We start from the raw sequence: 26,102 nt of genomic DNA, 5'->3' as shown, positions 1-26,102 counted from the left end.
AAAAAGCATCAAGAAAGGCTATATGATAGCTCATTTTATTGAAGATAGGACTTACTATTATGACTCAGTCTCAGTTTCATTACAATGTAAGTTGTAGACATTCTTTGTCACATTAAAAAAAAAAGATGAAAAAATAGGAATGCTTCCTTTCTCCTGGAACTGCTGTACGATCTATATTCTTTCGGGAAAAGCAATGAAAACAAAGCACAATAAAAAGTGAGAATGAAGTAGGGAAAAACCTTGATCTAGGAAAGCAAGAGAAAGAATACTTTCCAAAGTAGAATCTGACAGGTAAATGGCAGTTTTAGAATTGTGACAAAAGAATGATCACTGTACACCAGTTAATATATATATTAGGAAAAAGTTTGTACTGCTTAGAGTTTTCTGAAATCTGAAGATTTGAGGTAATAATGAAACACTATATAATGAATATGGTAAGCTTCATTGTCTTGAATACATCTTTGTTCATGACAAGAGAGAACATTTTGGTTAGATGTCTAAGAATTCATGTTGTATAAACAGGAGAATAAGGCTACCCAAAGTGTTAAGCTAGCACTTGCTCAATTATTTTCCCTAGTGCTGCAGATGTTGTATGAACACACCTTTTAAAAACAAAGTCATTCCTGTCAATCAATGTAATTAAAAAAATGCAACTGCACTAAATCTAAAAGGCCATGTCTATGATGCAATTAGTTAATTACACTCACTGATTAAGTGATTATGTTATTACTGGGACTTATCTGAAACTAGTCCAGGAAACAAACATATATATATCCATCAGAATAGAAGTAAACTAAATTTGAGGTTTTTCAATTCAGCTACAAGAGGCATTGAACTTACAGGCTCTCATACTGATAAGGTATTTCAGATGTAGTTCTCAGATCACTTTGTCATGGCTATCAAAGTCTCCAGTGACTGGAAAAAGGGAAATACCGCTTCCATTTTCTTGAAGGGGAGAAGGGAAGACCTGGGAACCATAAGCCAGTGGGCATCGTGTCTGTGCCTGGAAAGACTGTGGAGCAGATCCTCCTGGAAGACAAGGTACACAATAAGATGAGATTGTTGGAAACAGTCAATGCACCTTCACCAAGGGCCAATATTGCCCGGCCAACCCAATGGCCTTCTACAATGGAAGGATGGCACTGGTGGACAAAGGAAGGACAAATGACCTCATCTATCTGGATTTGTGCAAGGCTTTTAAATAGTTCTGTACCACATTCTTCTCTCTAAATTGGAGAGAGATGAATTTAAAGGTAAGAATACTTGGTGAATAAGGAATTGGCTGGATGATTGCAGCCAGAAGGTTGTGGCCAGTAGCTCTATGTCCAGGTGGGATTCAGTCACAGATCTGCAAGGATCTGTCTTGGGACTGGTACTCTTCAACATTCCTACAAACAGGGGGATTGAGAGCATGCTCAACAAGTTTGTCAGTGATAACAAGCTGAGAGGTACAGTTGACAAAGTAGATGGAAGGAAATGCAGAAGAACCTGGGTAATCTTGAAAACCAGAATGAGGCTCAATAAGGTCAAATGCAAAACGTTGCAGTTGGGTCAGGGCAATCCCAGGTATATGCACAGACCCTGAGAAGAACTCAAGAGCAGCCCTGAAGAACTTGAGGGTACTGACAGACAAAATGCTGGTGTTCTGCTTGTGAATAAATATAATCACTTCCTAGAGGTTCTTGGCAGTACCAGGTAAAGTATTCATAGACAGGCCAGTCATATACAGAAAGAGAAGTTAAACTCATCCCACTGGTGAAGGGGATCTCTGGCTATGCAACACTCCTTCTCAGGAAGCAGCACAGGTCCCAGAGATGTTGTCCCTCCAGTGGCTGGCCCTTATATGAGCCTAGGGTGGCTCCAACCTGGGCCTACCCCTTCTGTTCATGTGAAGAGCACAGGCATACTTTGCCTGTGGCCAGCCACGATCCTTCACAGGTGCTTAATTGCCAGTTCAAGCCATGACCCTTAAGGCAATGAACCTGGACATGTGCCAGCAGCATGCTTTCACAGCAGGGAAGACAAACTGTATCCTGGGCTGTATTAAAATAAGGTGGCCAGCAGAACAAGGCAGACGATTGACCCCTTTATTCCACCCTCATGAGGCTCCATCTGGAATATCTCATCCAGACAGAGGGCTCCGAGCACAGGAAAGATGCAGAGCTGTTGGAGCGGATACAAAGGAGGGCCACAAAGATGATTGAAGATGGAGATGTCTCTCTCCAACCTTGCAACTCTGTGGTTCTGTGATTATGGAGAAAAACTGAGAGAACTCGACTTGTTCAGCTTGGAGAAGAGAATGCTCAAGGGAGACCACACTGCAGCATTTTAAACATGAGGCAGACCAATTTTCTACACCAGCAGAGAGTGATAGGACAAGGGAAAATGGCTTTGAACTGAAAGAGGAGAGATATAGGTTAGATGTCAGGAAGAAACTCTTTACTCATAGGGTGTGAGACACTGGCACAGGCTGCACAGAGAAACTGTAGATGCCCATCCCTGGAGGTGCTCAAGGCCAGGGCTGGATGTGGCCCCAGGCAGCCTGAGCTGGTGGCTGGAAACCCTGCCCATGGCAGGGAGGTTGGAACTAAATGACCTTTAAGGTCTCTTCCAACATAAGTCATTCTATATTTCTAACCCACAGATCTTATTTCACAGTTGCCAGCAAGAGTCCACTTCTCTTTACATTCAAAAATAACAAGCAGCATAGAAAAAAAGGCTGTGGAAAATTCTTTACCCTGAACTTAATCAGTAACAAGTCTGTATTGTAAGCACGTCCACTCACTTCAAGTTATGGTTAGAAGTTACAGTTGGTAGTAAGGAAATAGGAAGCAAGAATGCCTAAAATCAGAAAACAAAGTTTGACTCAATACCATCATTTTGACAGTGGCAGCTTAAGCACTACAACCCTCATTGTATAAGGGAGCAAGACACAACCTGTATTGTCATCAATGCATTAAAATTAATTTTCAAATGGATGGACAGTGCAAATGCTAACAGACAGCGGCTCAACTTGTCTCCGGATTGTCTCTCAGCCCTCTTCTAGAGGAAAAGCCCATTTTATGGAGTTGTTCTTACAGAAGGCATTTTCTGTTTCCTTTCTGAAGATAATTCAGAATAAATTGATGATCAGATCATCAATTTATCAATCAGATCAGAATAAATGTTTCCCTGTAGCTGACTAGATTTAGGTTTAGAGCATGTTTACACATAGCTAAAGCTGGCATTTTCCACTCCAATTAGACCACTAGTACATACAATTAAGTAAGCTATCTGTTAAATTGTTTTCAGTTGTCAGAGGAGCAGCAGATTTCTTTATGACAGCTAAACTGTTTGGAGTAAAGATGCAGAAGAGTAAACATACATATGCAAGAACACTGGAAAAAGAAGAAATTGGTCAATCAGCAGCAAAGAAAAAAAAACACAAAAAAAACATTGCTAGGGGAACTGGAGACTAAACTACAAGTCTGCTTCCATCACAACTAAAATTACAGATATTAGATAGGCAGCCCACTCAATCTGAACATAGATGGGACATATTTACATTCTTTCCTCCCCCAAGCCCCATATCTCTACATTCTCCCTCAAACATATATCTGTCAGCTTGGAAATCTAGTTGAGCACTATTTCTACCACAGACAAGAGAGGTCATTGCCTTCTGTCAAGCATTCACTTCTGGATGCATTTGTCTCATTTGCAAAGTATAATAACACTACAGAAATAAAGCAGGTAGCAAGAAGAATTTTAAACCCTTGAGATAAGACTGTGTGACAACACTTCATTTTATAATAATTGTATTTCCACTGCTCTTCACCTTATTCACAACAGACAGCTTTACATAACAATTAACAGCTGAAGTGATGCTGAATTCCAGAACCAGTTTCTAAAGCTGCTTAGTTCATTGTGTACCGCTAGAGTTTGATCTCATAAGTTTATGCACTTTGTCAGTTTGATCAACTAAAGGCCAGTGCTGATTTCACGTCTTTTTTCAAAAAGCTTTGTCTTCCAGGTGCTTCTGTCACAAGCCTAGACTTCCCAGAACATAATGGCTCTGGGAAGACAGGATTAGGCATAGCAGTCCAAGCATCCAAATTGATGATTTCTGAAACAGTATATGGTTGGCATTAACAACTTCAATGGGAAAAGTAAGACGGACAACAAAAAAAAGCCCCACACAGCTGTACTGAATTTTAATAGAAAATTCACATGTAGGATAACAGTACTGGGATATTTCACAGCTACATTCTACATCACGCATTCACATTTTTATTCCAAGCATATGGATTAAATTGCAATTTTGTCTACTCTGATGGAATGATATAGTGCCCTTCTGCCCCTAATTAAAACTTAGGAATAATCATTTTTCTTCATTAACACTTAAGAGGAGGAAACAAACATCAGGTAGGATGTCCCCAAAAGATTTCACACTGTCTAGATTCTTCATTTTTCACTTGGAAAGAGTGAAAAAAGTGAAACAGCATGCTTTATATATAAATACATATATATATATATATATATATATATATATATATATATATATATATATATATATATATATATATATTCCATACATATATATATATATTGCATTTCACATGTATAGAATTATTCTTCAGCAACTTTTTAAATTTAGTTTTTATAAAGATACTAAACATTAAGCAGTAAATCCCAAGTCCTTTAAAAGGCAGCTATAATTCTGATCAAGAAAAAGAGCAAAGACAAAAGAGGCTATTAAAAATACAAATTGGCAGGGAACAAGACTCTAGCCAGAAGCATGTATATTGATTTTGAATATACACTATAAATGGTATGGTAAGTAACTACTAAGATTTTAGAGCATAAAGAGAAGAAAAGAAAGCAAGGAACCATATAAGTCAAAAGAAACATCCTCTATGAAGTTAATCTTCGTTGCAGGTAGGTAGTTCTGACCCTAACAAGGGTCAGAAATGAACAAAACCCATTAAGGTACAACATTTAATAAAGGCCATATTTCAGCAAGTCATTCTAAGAAATGCTTTCCCAGTCAGTTGCCTGACACTTCTTTCAAGTAAAGCAAGTTTTTAAGCATTTTAAAATATTTATTACATTACTCAGAAACACATTCACAAGGTCAAGGAAAGGAAAATTAAGCCCTCTTTTTCGCATGAACTTTCATTTTTCCATTTGCTTTCTCTAATACTGCCACATAAAAAGGCTTAGGTTAATTACATGCATGCCTTGATTTTAAAGGGTTTAACGTAACAAAGCAGGCTATCTAAAGCTTCCTTAACAATACATCGAAGCAGAATAAAACTTACTTTCTTGAATCCTCTAAAACTGAGGTATAGCTCTAGAAATAAAAGAATCTGGTTCTTCAAAGGAAAAAATGTTTAGGAATTCTTAATTAGTAATTCTATGGCTAAACAAACTCCTATTTTTGTTACATTAATTTACTCATTGAATACTGTAACAGAATCAGGAAAAAAATATCTTATTTAGGAGGACAGAAATCCAAAGGAAAAATATTGGACATTGGTGGCTTTCTGCATTTTATTATTATTATTTTTTTTAAAGTCCCTTTAAAAACATTTTGAGATGAAAATAACTATCCTCCCTCCTTGGAGTTCAGAAAAACAGGAATTCTCATGTTCTCTCCACACTATAGAGCTACCACCTTCTACAAGAAGATGTAAAAGTTGTTCAAAAGAGCAACATGTAGTCACAAAGGACAGCATCCCTCAGAATCTTCATTTCACCTCCAACTATGCCATGTCTCATTGTAAGCTTCAGTTCCAGAACCGTGCATGAAAATTGATGGTACAATAATTTCTGATACTAAACTTCATAATTAAAGTTTCTTTCAAGATTAAATGAGGACAAGTCATAAACACAGTTCCCAGTGTTCTGAATACTTAAGCACCCTTAACTTGAGCTCAAAAGAGGCACATAAATGCAAATATTCACAGGATCAAGTTCCAAAAGTACAATCTTAAAGTTTTATGGGCTAATAAATAACAACAATCTGGGAAGAAGGGTTAGCTTGTGCATATTGGTAATAGTATCTTCCCAATTTGAAAATAGCTGTTAAAGATAAATTGAATGTTGTGATTCACAGGAAAAACTGTTATTTAAAGCTAGAAAATATTTGGATATTAAATCATGTTCATTCTGAGAAAATCCTCGGTTTCTTATTGATGCCAAATTTTTTCAGTATTTTTTTGTAGGCATAACAATAACTTCCAAAGCTAGAAAGATGACGATAGCTAGGCACAAAAATACCCTCAGTTTCCATTACCCATCTTAAACTACTGCTACTTAAATGATCAGCTTTTCCACACGTAGCCCATAACCTCTGCGCTACAAGAAAGAAGTTACTTAAAACAGTACAAGACCAAAAACTTTGATCAACATACCTATCTTTTTTCAAGGCTACACGGTCCATGGTCCCAATTCTTATAGCCCATCACTCAACATACACTTTCAGTGTTCAATGCCATAAAAAACAAAATCACAACATGTAGATGATTATTTATGCAAGAGTTTTTATTAAAGTTGAACTAAACCATGGCCAGAAAAGAATGGCTAATGGCATTTACTTGCCTCCAATAGAAAATAAGCTCTGTTAATTTGCTGTTAAAGGACAGCCTTGTTGCTTTGCTGTGAGAATCCTAAATAAGGAGGTGTTTCTACTCTGTTATGTTCTCCCCACAAGTTGCATTGTACCTGTACTGGGATTTTGGATCAAGAGCCTCTGTTTATATCTAGTGCCCAGAACTGCTTTCTTACAGTTAATGAAACAGAGGAGTTATACATCACAACGTCATCTAAGTTCTCCTTCTCACCTCCCACTTCAGTTGGAATCTGGGCAGAGCCCGATTTTTAAGAACATACTTTACACAAATGGAAGCATTTTTGGCATCACAAATTACACCAGTTACATTCATTCAATATTTTCATCATAGATAACAGGCTATTCATTACCTGCTTCCAAAGTACGATTATTTCCAAATTAATGATATTAAATATCATTTTACAGCATAAGCTTAATGCTTTATCAGCCTCTGAAATAGTGCCACTCTGTAGAGAGAGTACTACAGAAAAGTACTACAGAAAAGTAGTACTTAAAGTACTGATCGAAGAACAAACAAAATGGGAATCCAATAAGGTGAGATTCTCAGGCAATCTTCTGTTACCTTAACCAGATGCAATATGGAACAACAGTCACACAACCTACAAAGACAAATTCTACCACAGACAGATGAAAGAAAGCCCTATAGCCAAGCTGTTACTAGCCATTCTAACAGACCAGGTGGGGTCCAAATAAAAACAAACCAGAAAAGGCAATAGATGCACAGAATAACCACTGTGGGAAAGAACAGCTTAAGAAAGTCATCAGTCCAATTCCATCAAAAACAGTTCCAATTAGATTACATTTTCCAGTACATTGTTCAGTTTTTAGCACCTCCAAGGATGGAGATATCACAACCCTGTCTAGTTAGCCTATTCCAATGCTTCATCAGTCTCAAGACAGAATTACATTCCCCCTCCATCCAGTATCTAGCTAGAATTACACTTGTCACAACATGTTTGCTCTGTTGTTAAACATCTGAAAGAAACGTTCCCTGTATTAACTACTAAATAGGCATAGGAAAGTAATGAGATTTCCTTTAATGATCTCAAAACTAAACAAGCTCAATTTTCAGTCTCACCTTATTTGTGATCCAGCACTCTGTACCATGGCGTCCTCCACTGGATCCACTCTAGTTTGTAACTACCTTTCTTTTACAAAGGAGCCCACTGATCACAGTACTTTCAGTATGACCTCGCTCCAAAATGGTCTCAAAGTGAAGTGCTAATCCAGTGTGGTCTCACAAAAGAAATGATTGCTTCCAACGACCTGCTGGCCATAGTGCTAACACAGCACAACACGTAGTCAGTCCCCTTTTGCTAGGATGCACTGCTCATCAGTGATGTAGGTCCTTTTCTGTAGAGCTGCTTCAAGCCGGTTGACCCCCTGCTTATATCAAAAGTTGTTCCATGCCACATATAGGACTTGGCAGCCCAATGTTAATCTCCACGGTGCGCCACTCGCACGTGGCCACCTTCTGAACCTTACGTGGCTCATCACTATCCTTTAAACCTGCCAGTCTATCTGATCGTTTACTTGCCTAGCTGGCATCTCCCCATTTTGGCAATAAAAATACTATAGTAGATTGAGTTGAAGATCCTGCTAAAAACTGAACAAAATGCACTGTACTCTCCTTATCTTCACACCAATCACACCATCACAGAAGGCAACTAAGTCAATCAGGCACAATCTGCCACTGTTAAAAACTTACTCCTTCCAATCACCTTTTAGTTCTTCCTATGTTTGGAAATAGCTTCCAGAAGGACTTCATAATATATTTGCAGTTTCTCAGGGGCTCCTTCTTACCCCTGTTGAAAAGCAGGCATAATACTTACTTTTCCTAACCTCTGTGAGCTTTCAGTGATGACAGAAAGCAGCACAGCATCAGCCAGTTCTCCTGGATGCACATCATCTCATTCCACTGACAGGCAATTGTGCAATTTGTTCAAGCACTCCCTAGCCATCATCTACCATAGGGATTCCCTTCTACAAACTTTAACACCAGCCTTCAGGTTCTGGTAGGGCAGAAGACAAATCTTACCAGTAAAAACAGAGGCAAAAAAGACACTATGTACCTCAGCCTTTTCTTCTATTTCCTCTTGTCCTCTATTAGTAGGTCCCTTGGATGTTGAGCAGTAGACCCACACTTTCTTTAGCCTACAAGTTGTTGCCCCCACCGTTCTTGTTTCTCCCAACATCCCTCATGAATGTCAACTTCAGCTGAATTTTGGATGGACTTTTCTCAACTCCATCCCAGAATACTCAGGCAACACCTCCACATTTCTTTTGCGAAGTTGATGTCAGCTTTCATCTTTTCTATATTTTCTTTTTGTATTGTATGAGCTTCCCTCCATGAGGTTAGCAGTCCATAAATGCAAGTAGCCAATATCTCACAGTTGTTTATCCTGGTTGTTAAGAACAAAGAGCTGGCTATGAAGACCTGTGAAGGTGAGCCTTGCCTCATCTTCCCTTTGCTGCTTCTTGATGCATTTGAAAGCAGTCAGGCATCCTGCCAAAACTGTTCATTTTCTGCATGTCAAAATAGGCCACTCTTGTGCTTTAGGAAAGTTATTCTTCAAGATTAACCAGCTCTCCTAAGCTCCTTTGCATATCTAGATTACTCTTCCACTGGATCCTAACAATTAGACCTGCGAACAACAGAGAAGTCTGTTCTCATGAAGTCCAGGGTTCTAATTCTACCAGTCAATTCAGTTACTTCTTTCAGGACTTCAATCTCCAGTCTATGACCACATCTGTGATCATCACTTCCTTATTTGCAAGTAACAGCTCTAAGCACCATCCCTAAGGATACTCTCTGGAAACATGGCTTTTAATTTCAAGTCAAACAGTTTAATTGCCTCCTTCAGTTATGTAAACTTTATTGTAGACAAACAACACAAAGCAATTCACACTTTTTCCATACTTGAGCAAAGAGCCTTTCACCTGCAAGTAATATCACAGCTACTTTATTTCACAACTCCATCATCTTCTGGCATTGCATCCACATTTTACAACCCATTTGCCAGAGGCCTTTTACCTACCTGTCAAAATAGTGCGTCACTTTTACCACACGCACATTTACTGAACATAATACTCTTCAGCAGGATATGAATACTTTGACTGAATTGGCATTTGACTTCCATTGTGCTTACAGGTACCTGGGGTTTCTATTGCAACATAAGGGTAGGGATTAGTGCTGGATCATTTCACACGCCTGATCTTTGGGTGCATCTCTAATAACTGAGGGGAGCTGTAACAATTAGAAAATTGTACTGATAAATAGATTACAGAAACAATCATAGAATATCCTGAGGTAGGAGGACCCACAAGGATCATCGAGCCCAACTCCTGAACCCACAATTTCATATTAGTTACTGCTAATGATACATGCACACACATACACAAGGATGATTTTGGAAGGCTTATGCACTGACCACAGGTATTTTAAGTACCAGTAGCCCTTTTATTTGTCTGCTAGCATCAATTGGATGAAAAGTAGTAGATACTACACTGTTCTCAAATAACTATATTAAAAGCATATTATCAGAAAAAGGAGCGTGCAGTCTCACCTCGAGATGATTTGCTGAGTGTCCCACTTGATGTACTAGCATCTGCTGACAAAGCCTGAACATTTTCCAAATCATTCTCTTTGGATTTTGAGCCCAGATTTATGAGAACCGCCTCCTCTTTTCCACTCGAATCATGCACAGGAGAAGATGAAGTTTCAGCATAGAGGCGTTTCAGCACTTTCTTTATGAACACTGTGGAATAATAGAAGAGTTTTAAATAGGGAAAAAATAATCAGTGATTTAAAAGGTAGCTTAAGACATTGAAAGTACATGAAACCAAACTCTAATTGACACAAGAGTTTCCCTCATATCCAGAGCAAATCTGTCTTCAATAGTCCCTACCTGTCACATGTAATAAAGTTGAAGATTTAATATATTAAAATCCTAAACTGCGCCAGAATAGACCAGCTTTGAAACCCCAGGGACCACTAGCAAGGTGACTTATAAAGTGCTCTATTTGACTAGATTTTGGCAATAAATTAACACAGTACATTTCCAGACTAAACACATTTATTTTTAATTTTCTTTTAAAACAGATACTTTTAAAGATTTCTTACAGAAGTGTTACAAAGCTGCTTGAAGTACAGGTCTCTCCTGGGATAGTGGCATTGCAATTGAATCACTCATTAAAAAAATCAGTAAGCTAAAACTGCTTAATCATATAGAAAAGCTGGTAAGCAGCAGTAGAGACACGTGGTAACACAATCATTTCTACCAAAGTAGAACTGCTCTTATTTATGGGCTACCTTCTCATTTCACCTGCAATCTGCCACTAAGTCAAATGCAAGCATCATTTGATTAAAGAAAAGGAATATACGCAAAGAATTTAGTCATTAACAAAATTATCATCTGTATACGAATGCACGTACATTTCAGTTGGTTCAAGTAACATTCTGTTATTTTTTGTCTATTGCAGAACAATCCCAGGGAGGTGGTGGAGTCGCCGTCCCTGGCACTGTTCAAGAGGCGTCTGGATGACGTGCTGCGTGATGTGGTTTAGTGCTTGTGGTGGCAATGGTGATGGGGAGACGGTTGGACTGGATGATCTTATAGGTCATTTCCAACCTTGTGATTCTATGATCCCCAGTTTCATAAATTCCAAACCTTCAACCAGATATTGCAGGGAGACGGGGAGCAAGAAGGAGGGAACAGAGATTCAGAGGAAAATATCTGACTTTAATTCCAATTTTAACAGAAATTATATGGTTCATACAAGTGACTTGGTGCAGATTCTTGAAGTAATTCTGCTTAAAGAAGTTTATAGAAATACACAGTAGCAGTTCACAGATCCCTTCAATAAATGGCCTAACTTTACAGCTAAAGAATCAGATTCATTGAGTTGGGAAATCCTTGAACTCCCAGTCCTGGAGATACAAGCTCCATCTTCCCATCATCTCCCCACACCACCTTGGTGATGGGTTTCAATTGTCACGTCACAGCTGCAGGGAAGAATGTCTTGGATTTTTTTTTTTGAGCTCCTACTAGTTTATGCATAATCACTTTTTGTTTGGACCAAATTTCTTGAATAATCATTGACCTTATAAAAAGACCCAAGAAAAGAGCCAAGCTTGAAGAGTCACTTGAGCAGAAAGCTTCACCTGAATTTAGTTTTACTACACATACTCCTGATAAAGTGGCATCAAATATACTGATACAAGCTACAAGAGATACCCACTTCAAGAAAACAACCATTTTGCTGGATAAATATTGCAGAAAGACACCAACAAATCAGTATATACCAAACACACTTTTTCCTTCGGAAGTTTCCTTGCCCAGGTATTCTTCCACTGGAAATACAAAACCCACAGTTACTGACTCCAAAGGAAAGAAGAGAAATAACCAACCAGTACAGTAAGACGAACCTAATTGCTTTGTGAAGAACTCTGACTCTAAAGGAAGCTGTCTAAGAGGTTTACCCTGAACCCTTTCTCCCTGAGCACAGCTATTACAACACTTCAACCAACCCCAGATTCAGGCACTTGTACTGTACTGCACCCAAAGCAAGTACTTCGAGATAATGGTAAATCTTACCAAGGAGGTAAGTGTTCTCCAAATCTGCTGTAGCTACCCTCCTTAGTAGCTACAGTAGATGTTCCACGGCTCCTTTCTTCATTTTAAAAATATCCAAACTATACTCATATGCACATTGGCATTGCTTCAGAAGGCAACACAAGATCACTTTTAATACACATTTATTCTTATGGACTCTCTTCATCTGTAACACCTATGTCTGAGAAAGCAACCTGAAACACTTGCCCTTGAAAGGTATAAGTACTTAGGAAGGCATACTTTCAACAAAAACCCTCTTGGTTAGAAATAAATGTCTAGATCAGTAGCAGCAATGTATTTACTCAGAAGAGATGTAGTTCAGCTGCCAACACAAAAGCTTTCTGGTTTTCAGCACGAACAAGGGGAGAAGAAGCTGGGTGCTCTTTACTGCCTGCAGCACTTGTGCATCTGACAGCGCCTTTGAGTACAGCAGGCATCTCCTTAGGAAACCAATAAGCCCAATAGCCACAACAGAACAGAAACAGGCAGCAGTGACATCTAGGGCATAACAAGTTGCCTGTTTGGAACCAGGTATACTTCAAGCCTTCTGAGTACAGCAGGAATTAATGAACCCCAGCAGTAAACCTTCCTTGGGAAAATTTTAAAAGATGGCATTCCTAAGTAGTTAGAAAAAAAACCTGACTAATTTAGCTTGAGATATTAAGAATCCTAAGTGTGTTGCAGCCTGTGATAAATAAATAAATGAAATCTGCCCATGGTCCAACACTGCTGCAACAAGTTTTCCTGCATACAAGGGAATTAGACCGACGAACAATATCTATCCTGCTACCCCACAACAGCTTTACAAGCACTCTGCTTTGGCTTTAAGAGTCTCTCAGAGCTGAGCTACCAAAACCTCTCAGATGATAGAGGATACTGTTTCCTTGGGGTTCTATTACTGCAATTACTTAAAAAACAAACAAAAAACCCCCTAGTAATAAAAAATAATCCTGTTATGTCAACAAGTGTTGGCTTAACTACGGGAGGCTGGTCAGTCTCACCACTCAATGGCTTTTCTCCCCCATTTAGAACTCTCCCTAACTTGTTTGGAACTATGCAGCACCAGAGATCTATCTGTAAATCTGGTAAAAACTTCTCAGATTCTCAGAACTCAGAGAAGACTGAAGAAAATGCATGGAGCAAAGTATCTATCAGAGAAATAACTTTCTTATCAGAGCTCCAAAACAGAATAAGACTCACTCTCACCATTCCAGTAGCACAGCTATGTAAACATATTTATTGCTGTTGTTTTCCAGTAGGGATTACTGAGGAAAGATCTATGCTGATTTGTACTCTCTTTCAAGAGAGCGATCCAGGAACACTTTACTCTTGATAGCAGATGGATGTTTCTTAACCACCATAAGCAATTTTGAGATATGCTTCTGAATGATCTAATTAATTCTTTATAAAGCACAGAAAAGTTAAGGATATGGTATTCAGAATCAGAACCAAAAAAAGTCACCACATCTATAATGCTCACACGTAAGACATAAATGATTTAATATTTCCCACTAAGTTTCAGAAGATATTCTTGAAAATTGTAGTGTTTCGGTCTGGGAGAGAAAGAATAGTTTAAGGGGAATTATCTCCAGAACTGAGCCTGAACTTGAACAAGAAAGAAAGATGAACAGCAATATGAAGCCAATTACAAGGAAGACGGAGGGCCCTGCTGCAAGAAATACAGCAAACATATCAGCGCTCTCAGTTCTGGAGTTTGCTTCGTTCTAACAGATGAGAAATCGCAAGTGAGAGAAGGAAGCAAAGAATTTTAAGGGCAAAGAATGGCAGTGGTGTAGATGTGCCAAAAGCAACAACGTACATAAGCAACAGCACTTCATTGCTTTCAATAATCCTAATTTCCCAAAAAGCAAAAGGACATCCATATGTTTCATAGGATATAGGCTAAGCAAGAATTAATAAAGGCACACTTAAGTATCCAAAGGTGGGCTGTAAGAAAGAAGGGGACAGTGTCTTTAGCAGGGTCTTTTTGATAGAAGAAGACTTTTTTTTTATTTTCTATTTTTTTTTTTTTAAATAAGGGCAGTGAAGCACTGAAGCAGGCTGTCAGAGAGGCAGTGGATGTCCCACCTCGGAGATACTTCAAGTCAGGCTCAACAGGGCTCTGAGTTTGGCCAATGCACAACAGGTCTTGAAAAGCTACCAAAGTAGTTTATCACAGCTCTGATCCTCTGAGGTACAATTGACAACACATTATTTGCAATGTGCCAAAAGTTAAAGATGCTTTCTGAGTTCTATTGAGAATGTATATTGCAATGCATAGAAGAATGTCTCCATAGCTATGTGTTACTGAAGAAAGATGACTCTGAACATTCGGCCACACTATGACAACAGATGGAAGTTCTAAGCCTCTACCCTTGATGAACACAGCTCAGGGGTCTCCATGTCTTGGAGCTCTCTGTTAATCACACTGGAATTTGACACTGTCTCCCAAAGCATTCTCCTGGGGAAGTTGGCAGCTCATGGCATAAACAGGTGTACGGCTTGCTGGATAAAAAACTGGCTGAATGGCCAAGCCCAGTGGTGGTGAATGGAGTTAAATCTAGATGCAAACAGCAGCGTGTCCCAGGAGTGAGTGTTGGGACCGGTCCTGTTCAATATCTTCATCGGTTATTTTGACAAGGGGACACAGTGCACTCTCAGCAAGTTCAAAGATGACACCAAGCTGGGAGGAAGTGCTGATCTGCCTTATAGTAGGAAAGGCCTACAAAGGGATCTGGACAGACTGGATCAAAGGACTGAGGCCAACAGGATGAGCTTCAACATGACCAACTGCCAAGTCCTGCACTTTTGATCACAATAACCTCATCCAAGTGGCTGGAAAGCCACATGGCAGAAAAGTACCAGGAGTCACTGGCTAACAGCCAGCTGAACATGAGCCAGCAGTGTGCTCAGGTGGGCATTAGGTTTGCATGGGCCCACTTCTCCAGCCGGTCCAGGTCCCTCTGGTTGGCTTCCATCCAATGTGTTGACAGCACCACTCAGCTTGGTGTTGTCTGCAAACTTGCTGAGGATGCACTCGATGCCATCGTCTGTGTCATTGATGAAGATGCTGTAGAGCACTGGTCCCAAGACCGACCCCTGAGGGACACCGCTTGTGACCGGCCTCCACTCTGACACAGAACCATTGATCACAACTCTTTGGCTGCGTCCAGCCAGCCAGTCCCTAATCCATCAAACAGTCCATCCTTCAAATCCACACCTCTCCACAATCTTAGAGATCTTTTCCAACCTTAATGATTCTGTGATTTTAATTACTTGTTCTTTTAGTTCAGTGTCACATGTGGGAAGATTTGTCCATCGCCAGCATCTTCAGAATCCAAACATGAGTGCACACAACTGTGGAGAACTGCTTGCCACATTTTTTGTCCTCTTTTTTAAGAAGGTGACAGGACTTTAATACTGCAATGGATAAGTTTGGTTTATATCACTGATACACGTTGTTGAAATCAAGCTACCAAAGGAGATAAAAGCATTACTCTTTCTGTAATCATCAACTAAAGATGACTCTGCATTCTGGGTGTACTTGAATTTGCCAGACCCCAGACTGTGCATGTTTGAGGTCCATGTGGTAGTGAAGTAGTGGAGGGTCACAGCTGTGTATACTGCACCAATGTAGTTCAAAATTGCACAAGGAAAATCTTATTACAGATATGGCAAAAAAAAAAAAAAAAAAAAAAGGAGGCAATGCACAGTAATACCATTAACAGAAATACCTGGCACAATTTCTAAGAGAATCTTTGCTCCTCTGCTGTAGGGAAAGACCAAGCTAGACTGACACTGCCTCTGTTAACAAGGTTATAAAGATTAAAGAGAAAAATGGAGCCTTAAGAACTACATTTTTCTTGGGGTAGCCTTGATGCTTATGAGCATCCTCCTGCCCAGGGAGGTGGTGGAGTCGCCGTCCCTGGCAGTGTTCAAGAGGTGCCTGGATGAGGAGCTACGAGAGATGGTTTAGTGCTTGTGGTACTAATAGGAATGGGAGGGTGGTTGGACTAGATGATCTTGCAGGTTGTTTCCAACCTTGCGATTCTGTGATTCTGTGAAGACAAGCAAAAATTCCTAAGGAGAGATTAATAAACCAGAGGTGACTATGCAAGAAAACCTGTGTGTATTACCAATCACGACAGAGACTCAGCCACCAGTGTGATTAAAGTTGTGTGTAATGACAGTGTGATCCAGATCCTACTGAGCCAAACAGTTTTTAATGAGACAGAAAATGCACTGCATTGAAATACAACTCCAGAAAGATCTCACTGGAAACACTGTGCAAATTTAAGTCTGCTGTATAGAGAAGTTTCTACAATAACCAGCAAGACAGAGAAGAACACAAATCCTGAGCTGCTTAGCATGAGCAAAGAAATGTAAGAAGAACTTCAAGTATGAAATAGTAGGAAGTGTTATGTAGCTCAAGAATAAGGCTGTATCAGACCAGGTCACAAAAATACTAATGATATATAAGAACTGCCAAGCTAAGTGCAATGATAGACATCTAGAAGATTTTCTACAATCTTCTCATAAACAAAATAAAATAAGGCAGTTATTAAACCTCTTTCATTGAACTCTAAACTTCTATAAAAGCTACAGGGCTGTTTCCAACAAAAAAAGACTAGAACAAACTCCCAAAGTTACTTTCAATCTTGTGCTCTTCAAGAGTTACTCCAGGGATCCTCACAGCCAATTACAGACATGCCAAAGAGCTAAGCCAAAAGATTAGGTACATACAATCCCTCCAGGTCCCATATTAGTTAAAAACAACTAGGAAAAAAAGTTTCTTAGTTATCACAAAGCTCACCAAGGGAAACAAAGTTTTCCAAACACTACAGAAGATGTATTACGTAAAACAGAATCTGGATTCATTACAAACATACAGGTAAACTCAGACCATCAAGAATCTGAAGCAAGTCACTGAAGATAAAGCCAACAGAAAGAAGACATGACACAAACAATACTGGTTAAACTGACTTTCATAGTTATTGATGGTTCACAAGGCAGGCATTCTTGGAGAAAAAAAAAAAAAAAAAAAAAAAAAAAAAAAAAAAAAAGCTGAGTTACACTGAATGCTAGTGAAATAACCAAGATCCCAAACTTTGCTTACATGCAACCCTACCTCCTTCCCCCTGACTCTAGCAGTACATAAGCCACAGTCATACATATAAGCAGTAAATAAAAATGCATATGGCCAGCAGTTAAAACATTAGAGTGAGACTTTGCTCTACTTCCTCACAGGAATCCTATAGACTTCAAGTTTTCTACTTAAAGGAAAGGCAGCCCAATTTGTCCTACAGTAGTTATAAGCACCACTTTAAACAGTCAATAATAGAGAACAGTAATCTCTACTTTCATTCAAAAAATACCTGCATTTAAAGTGTGGATCTTCTTTATGATTTTATTGTATGCCTAAGTCATTTTACAGCAAAGTACATGGTTTCTGTTGTACTTCTATGGCTTCAAACAAAAGCACTGCAGTCTTGCAGCCAATGCAGAAAACTGTAAACACCATACAAAGAGAAGAGTTGATGCATCCTTTAAGAAAATTTCAACTCTGATATACCTACAAACATAAAACCCCAAACCCATACATTCTTTAGTCTTCTGAATTCATTTTCCATTTAGATTTCAGAAGTGAAACAAGTTTGCTTTCCAGATTAAGATGCACAATGCTACTAAAGCAAACAGCTTGTAACCGATACGCACTGGATTTTCCTACTTCATGATTGAGCTGAAGCAACTCTCAAAGATGCATATTTCCAGGAACTACCCAGCAACAACAACAACAACAGCCAACATTTTCAGGAAGGAAAACAACTTGTAACAGGTAGTAAGCTGCTAAGTGGCTAATACTTGACAACTCGCCTATGTAAACAGTGAAGTACAAATATATCAGAAAACTGAAAAAGCACTCCGTGCCTGCAGTTTGACATCACAGAAAGAAAACAAACTTCAGGAGAAAGTACAGAGCACATCGGGTAGAGATACAAATGAATATCCAGGATCTTTCTGCCACAGTTTCCTAAGAAGAAAAAGCCTTCCTTCGGTTAAATGTATTGTTTGGTATCTAAGTGTTCAGCTGACACCATTAAGTTTCTTGTCTTATGTACGTGTGCAACCTACCCACAGTTGCACATGTGCCAATACAGGAATAGCACTGCAGATTTACAGAGATTCTCCTGGGGTTGACAGCACAACTAAAACTCAGTTAGCACTACAGATTATGGCAAAAACACTTTCAGTAACTGAACAAATAACGTTCTGATCAGCATCAGAAGTGTTCCTGTCCAGCTGAGTGTAGGAGGAGACTGCGTCCTCAAGAAACATTTCTGTGCAGAACGTTTGCTTTTGGCTACGTGCCACGTGTGCTGTAAGCACCCCCGCAGCGTTTCTCAATTGGTTGCCTGCTGCCTACTCAAATGTGAGTTGGGCAGCACGAATAAAACAAATGGCACCAGGAGCAACAAACACAGAGCTCTGAGAGGCTCGCGACTCGCCCTACTTGATCTCTCTCCTACTAACAGTAGTGCTGTGCAAATTGGGAAGTCAGGAGTTTCTTCTGAAACCATCTCATGTGCAAGATAGGTTAACTCATTATTTTGGCTAATGCAGAGAACAAAAGAGTACAGCAGAACAGAAGACAACGGAATGAACAGAATGTTTGGACAAGGCTTCATCAAAATGTTCAGTTCGTCTCTGTTAACACAGAATTATTCTCCAATATTCAACAGAATTATAATCTTTGAAGGATCTGTTGTTCTCCAAGTATCATACCACCTACAAAGGCTATTTTGGGATGCTTATTTTACAGAACTGCCACAAAATCACAGGCCAGTTAAGGCAAGAAAGGACCTCCAGACATCATTTAATGCTCAAACTAGGTCAGCTAGAGCAGCTTGCATAGGGCCATGGCTTATTCAGGTGTAAGAATCATAGAATGGCCAGGGTTGGAAGGGACCTCAAGGATCATGAATCTCCAATCCCCCTGCCACAGGCAGGGCCACCAACCTCCCCATTTAATACTAGACCAGGCTGCCCAGGGCCCCATCCAACCTGGCCTTGAACACCTCCAGGGACGGGGCATCCACAACCTCTCTGGGCAGCCTGTTCCAGCACCTCACCACTCTCTCTGTAAAGAATTTCCCCCTGATACCTCAATCATCATTGCTTCTCTAATCATAGCTACATAGTCAACTCTCAACCAAGACACTCAGTGGGACCACTTGCAGAAGAAAAAAAATAAAAGATAGATGGATTTCACTAAGACCTGCAGAGACAGGGTATAAAAATCTTTTAAGAGATCATTACATACAGAAAACATCAGCCAAATTGTCATTTTTACCAGCTAGCAGGTAGAAAACTGATAAGGACTTCTGGCTAGGAGGTGCTTTCCATTCCCTTAAACTATTTTCAACAATGCTTACTTCATCTTTTATCATAGAATACGGACATTTGTATTTTAGGTCTTTTGTACTTCTGAAGGAGTTGCTCAACTGGCCAAACTGATCGACTTCTTATTTATTTGGCCTAGCATGCAGAGCTATGGCTAAGAATCAGCACAAGTTCCAAAAAGACAAAAGATACCCTGCTTATACTGCACAGTACAAACAACATGCAGTTGCAGTTACAACACCTATTGATAGACATATGCAAGACATCACACTGTTTACACATTAGCCGCCCCTCCAAGAAAACTGAAGAGTATTCAGCTGGCCAGTCACTCAGCATCTAAAATGCTTTCACTAGGGATTAAACTGTAGAGGCCCCATTACAGTCAATGGAAATCAATGCACAGCACATCTGATAAGAAAGTTTCATAATACAAGAAGAGCCACATATACATTGCTTCCAGACAAAAGCAAAGCCACAAATCATCAGTTCAAAGACAATCTTCCAGTCAAGTTCATTCACTACCAACAGACAAACATATATACAACTTTCCCATTTTTGAAATGGATATGAGGAAGAGAATAAGTATATTATGAATACAATTACACACCATGTTGCGTAAGTGTTCACACTGCAAGGATATCTGTCATATTTATAACAGGGGTACCCCTGTCCGAGTCAGAAGAAGAAAAAGGTTATCATTTTCTTGCTACCAATGAGTTCAGCTCTGCTAAGACTGACATACTCCCATTCCACCACAAACAGTATGAACACAACAGTATGAAAGCAAAACACCAGCATGGGTGGCAATCAAATTGATCTTTCCAAAAGATAAAAATAACTGGTACAAAACATACAGAATCTGAGATACATTCAAAGTACAATTTTACATATAGAAGAATGGGAAGTCTCCAATTTCACATTATTTTGCTTTCTGTTCACAGTCTATAAACATCCCTCATCCTGCAGGTGAAGCTATGGTAACAGGTTCTTATGAGGACAGCTAAACAACAGTGCATGACAAAAGCAGGGACTGAAGGAGCTGTTGCAGAAAACGCAGGCTAGGGCAGACCATCCATCTCTTGAAAGATGCCACTGTAGATAAATACAGAGGTCTGGGTCAAAGAGTATGCCCTTCTGCAGATCAGCCACAATATCTTGTTTTCACCTGGCAGTGTTTACCTACAAATGAATAATTCTGCATACTAAGATTCTCTCTTTTTTTAATTCCAGAAAGTCCTTGTTTCTCAAAGGCACTACTATTCTCCAAAACTCCTTCTTGAGGAATTTACCAAGTAGGTTTTCAGCTTAACATTTTAAGGTAGAATTTACTTGCACTTTCAAGCCAGAAAAATCACTAAGGCTAACCCATCTGAAGATGGCAGAAAATATTTTGCTTATGTACCTTCACTGAATACACACAATATATTCCATGAGACTCTGGAGGCCCTTCAAGAAGTGTAAACACTAAAAATGGTTTACTTGAGTATTTTCTACTGTTTAATCAATTTTCCTTATACAGCTTTTACATTCTCCTATTGTGATCAAATGTGAATGACAGCTTAAAGGAAAAAAGTACATTTCTGGCTGAATGTCCAAACACAGGAACAGTTTTACAATTTATTTCATAGGCGTTCTATACACCAGAAAACGTTACTCTCAATAAAGCTACCATCACATATTTAGGTGGAAAAGGAAGAAACATCCCATTTGGAAATAAAACAGAAGGATATACTTGTATTCAAGGTCACACAAATTGTGTTTGAGCTACCTGCATGCGAGTACAGCTGTTAACTTTTATATCATGGGGAGCTTCACAAGAAGCTGAGATGCTGTCATTTTTAATCTGTGTAACACTAAGCTCACTATCTTATGGCTTGCGTCAAGATCTCACACATCACTTTCTCCAAAATTTTACCAGCATTCCATGTCCCATTAGACATTAAAATCGGATACTAATTGCCTAGCTTTTACTTGCCTTATTCTTAATGCAGTTATTGAATTCTAATAAAGAACTTCCAGCTTTGTGCTATAATGTAGCAGTCCATAAAATTGCATTTCCATTTACCTTTCACCTAGCACTATGCTCTGTAGTATAAGAAAAACCACTTTGTTACCTGACAGTAATACATCGTTCTCCCTTCTTGGAGGCAACTTTTGAACAAGAGCAACTTATTTAAGTATGCAGCTTAAGATGTCAGTAGAGGAGAAAGGAAACAGTGTCTGCATAACCTACAGCTGTGCATTCACCTAAATTAAGTAGTAAGTCTCAGGAGGCATTGCTGTACCACTCAGACTGACCTGCGGGCCCCCAGGCCAACGTGACTCATGGCAATCATAGATTCAAAACTAAGACACGCACAACAGAAAGCAGACATTTGTTTTCCCTTCTTACCTAAGATGAAACTGACTCAGCTTCAGTAAGCATGATCTCTGTGTCACCCTGCAGCTTCAAATCAGTACGACTGGTGTTACATCTGTCAGCAAGTTCTGCATGACTGTGTATTTCAATAAGAATCTGACTAATAGATCGTGCCATCCTGTCTCAACAGAGGCTTTAGAGATCTCTCAGTAGGCCGCTTTAATTGCGACTGCAAGCTCCTAGACATCTAATAAACTTGACTTGACATGACACAGATAACACGAAGTTACACAGCCAACACAGTGAGAACAGCAGGATTTTGTTCCAGCTGTTCATGAGAACCCTGCCTGCCCCACAGCAAAACCTTGTTAACTGTGTGCTCTCACTACTACCCTGGGAAAATAAAGCATCTGTACCATCGCACCAATTTGTGCACACTATCCATGTTTCTAGGTGTGCCATCACACTTTTCTCATACTGCAGGATCAAACAGATCTCACTCAAAACATCTAAAGGTCTCACACCTATCCTTATAAAGAAGAACAAGTTTGATAATTAAAATTAATAAAATTAATCATTCTTGCTACTTTAAGTTGGTCCAAGTGTAATTATTTATTTATTGAGATGAGAGTTGAAGGGGTGGTGAAGAAGGAAAAAAAAGTAACCAACCTCAGCAAAGCTCCACAAGCTGTGCACTTCAAACATCACTGGTCACCAAAATCCTACAAACACTGGCTGTGTAAACTGCCCAAACTTGAGAAAGTTCAAGCCTTACTTTAACCTAGAAACTTCTTCCTGCTTCAGGGAACGCAAAGATTATATGGCCTGAGAGGAGCAAACTCAAGCACATACATGCAAGCTAGAGTTCAAGTAGTAGCCTTTTTCCTTTGAGCAACTACAGTAAGGTTTTTGCTACGTCTTGGAGGGTCTTTTTCTATTCTAACTTAGAAACACTGCTGGTATTGGGTGATCCTCTGCTGTGTGCTGCAGGTAGCATGGAAAACAAACTGTAACTCAGCTGCTCAAAGCACTGCTCTAAGAACAGTTAAACAAGTGAAAAAAGCAATTTGGACTACAGGTTACTGATGAAAAAAAGAAAAAAACAATTTTAAAAAGAACTTGCTCTCTCCACTTGAAAGAAACTGAAACGAATTTCAGAATACACGTCTTAAAACCTTGAAACTGCCAGAAGTATCACTGAGCATATAGAATACATAGAATATAAACAACTGCATGCCCATCTAGCCTTCCTCAGGGAGAAAATACATCACACTCAGCTGTGACTTGAGTATTTGATTGCTGCATAATATCCAGCAATTGCTACAGATGTTCCCACGTGCATCTAACAACAAAATCAATATCATGTCAAATAGCCCATCATTATGGAGCTACAATGACAGATTTTCCTTTCTTTCAAGTAGTTGTAAGGGCACTATAATATAAATCATTAGGCAAGCCATAGAAGTGCAAGTTTCTAGACACTTGTTGGCTATTTTCTTTGAAATCCTTTTGAACTAGAGACAACCAAAAGCATAAAGGGGCTGTGAGCAACCTGGTCTAGAAGGAGGTGTCCCCCTTCCAACGCAAACCATTTTATGATTCTATAAGAAGTCAAATACTGCCCACTGCAAACAGCCTGGTAGATCTTCAAGGATTTCTCCATGAAAAAAAAAAAAAAAAAAAAAAAAGCGCAAGAACCCTAATCTCAATAAACCCAACACCCCCCTTCCACTGCTAAGAACCCTAAAGGCCGTGTTACATCAGAAACATCACATTCAGTTATCTGCATGTGTTACCCTCACAGACTTCCTAAATACAAAGCTGGTGGATCTACCACATCTGCTTCTTTGTTCCTACCATGTCAGCCTCCTTCTCTGGCTACATTACTCACTCAGGCTCAAAGCTGAACTCAGCAACAGCAGCCTACAATTTATTTCCTCCAACCCCTAATAAGTTTTAATGGCAGATTCAACCGTGCTTATTCCAGTGCAACCCCTACATTTAATCACAGAAAACATTGCTATCACCGATTTGTTTAGCTGCTATCCAAATAAACAAACCCACTTTCTCAAATAAAGTTTAGATCACTATCAGCCATAATAAATCTTTGGTCACTGACTGCAAGATGCATTGAGAGCTGCCCAAGAAAAAAGACACCTTTCCCGCCCCTACAAAAAAAAACAAAAAAAACCCAAACAAGCAAAAAACCAAAAACCACCAAAGCTGAAAACAAAAAAGCACATCAACAAATAAGCAAACAAAGCACCACAAAAACCAAATTCTATAAGCCAACCAAAACACAAAACCACACAGTCAATATACCTTCTGTAGAGCACAGACAGCCCTTGCCAGACACCAAACTCCATCAAACTCCATTTCTAGATCACATTTATTTGTAAAAACCTATTAAAAGACACTTACCCTAAAGAAAAGTGGTTTATCCTTTTTTTTTTTTTTAAAAAAAAAAAGAAAAAAAATCCTCACAGGGTTTTCAGAAAAATTACATAGATTAAAAAATAACCCCATTAAGATCTGTAAGGAGAGTTGCTCTTAATTAGCAAATAGAAAAAAAATGATGCAAGGATCAAGTACATGTACGTAATATAGCCATTAAAATCGAAAGGAAAAAACAACAACTTAAGAACTACAGTTTCCTTCCAACCTTCATACAAGTAGGAGCTTCCTGCCCAAAACCTAAGTTTCTCCACAAAAACACTGAAATAGCAGTCTGCAGCGCAATACTCTCTGTTCAAAATGTTTTTGTTAGTGGAGGTGTTGGCTATCAGTCACCACATTTCCAGTATAACCCCCCCAAACAGGAAGCCCATAGTAGCACTGGATCATCCTTCACATGGCTTGGTAGCACTTACTAGCAATGAAGGTCAGTGATGTGCAAGGCAGCAATACCAGCACCTCACTGCTTACCCCCTACCAGGCCACCACCGTCTCAGCCTGTATGGCAGCTTTATCTTGGAGCCACGCAAGCTTTAATTGATTAATTAATGTGATTAATATGGCTTTGAAGAAGCAACTAATAATTAACGGCAATGAAATATATTGTCCGCTGTGGATAATCATTCTGCCAATAACACATTGAATGAGAACTGCTCAGTGAACCTAGCTCTGCTATGTATCATTGATATATATGCAACTGAAAACAAGAAAAACTACACGTGCAAACACCACAATAATGAGAACTGTACTTTCCCAGCCCATTCCCAAGTAGATCTCTGCCTATAAGCACTGCTGGTTTACTACAAGTTACTTTGATCCTTTCTAGTGACAACTGACCCAAACAAGCTGTTGACCAGCCTTTTTATACTATCTTTTGACCAAGTTCAAAGCAAAATTAAAAACTCCAGTGTTCATTTCTAATTCGGACAAAACCAAACAACAATCTTCAGTATCTTCTACTTACTGCCATCAGCAGCAGTGCCAGCTCAGATGAAGCTGCAGACTCTTCCAACTTTGTTATTTCAACCCAGGTGCCCATATTGCATGCTATCAGCCTTCTATTCTTTGCTGGATTTTCTGTCCAATTTCACACCACCACTGCTTAGAGAGGCACATGAGTGGCTTCTATTGTTAAAGGGTATAAACTATAACTCAAGCAAGATCACCGTAGCTTTTTCTTCCACCTTACAGAAAGGAGTGCTTTTCTATTTGATCTCTGGTTTAACGGAGCTGGGGTCAGTTGGAATTTCACAGAGTTGTCTGGAAGGAGCCTTTAAAGGCCATTCAGTGCAACCCCCTGAGGTGAACAGGGACACCACAGCCAGGTCAGGTGCTCACAGCCCCATCCAGCCTGACCGTGGGCATCTGCAGGGCTGGGGCCCCACCACCTCCTGGACAAAACCTGCTCTCCTTCCTCTCAGCCCCAGAGTCCCACGTTTACTAACGAAAACTCTCTTTTCCCCACTGGCTAACCTTCTCTCTCAAAACCCTCATCTGTCCTCCTGCCTTGCCCTATCAGAAGGCATGCTGCATACACAGTGATCGCTCCACAGGCTACGGGATGGAACCGAGAGAGCTCTGCTCTGCTTTCGTACCTCCTTCAGAGCCGCCACCGACCTCGCACTCAATCAGGTGAGAGTCGGGTCTGGGACTGTGTGAAAAC

At 39.6% G+C, this 26,102-nt stretch overlaps 1 protein-coding gene across 1 annotated transcript in view; it reads right to left on the bottom strand.

The window, feature by feature from the left end:
* Nucleotides 1-25,478, bottom strand: part of ERICH1 (glutamate rich 1) — a gene marked incomplete at both ends in the record, with an annotated part of 93,936 nt that extends 68,458 nt beyond the window's left edge. The window contains 3 exons of the mRNA XM_079550378.1: nucleotides 10,177-10,368; nucleotides 15,960-16,029; nucleotides 25,404-25,478. Of these exons, the coding sequence (XP_079406504.1) occupies nucleotides 10,177-10,368; nucleotides 15,960-16,029; nucleotides 25,404-25,478 (337 nt within the window). The remainder of the gene's footprint in view (nucleotides 1-10,176; nucleotides 10,369-15,959; nucleotides 16,030-25,403) is intronic.
* Nucleotides 25,479-26,102: the final 624 nt, after the last annotated feature.

The sequence above is a fragment of the Tetrao urogallus genome (assembly GCF_951394365.1).
Source record: "Tetrao urogallus genome assembly, chromosome: 2".
In the NCBI taxonomy this organism is placed as follows: domain Eukaryota; kingdom Metazoa; phylum Chordata; class Aves; order Galliformes; family Phasianidae; genus Tetrao; species Tetrao urogallus.
The sequence above is the reverse complement of the archived record's forward strand: the minus strand, read 5'-3'. Positions and strand labels throughout refer to the sequence as shown.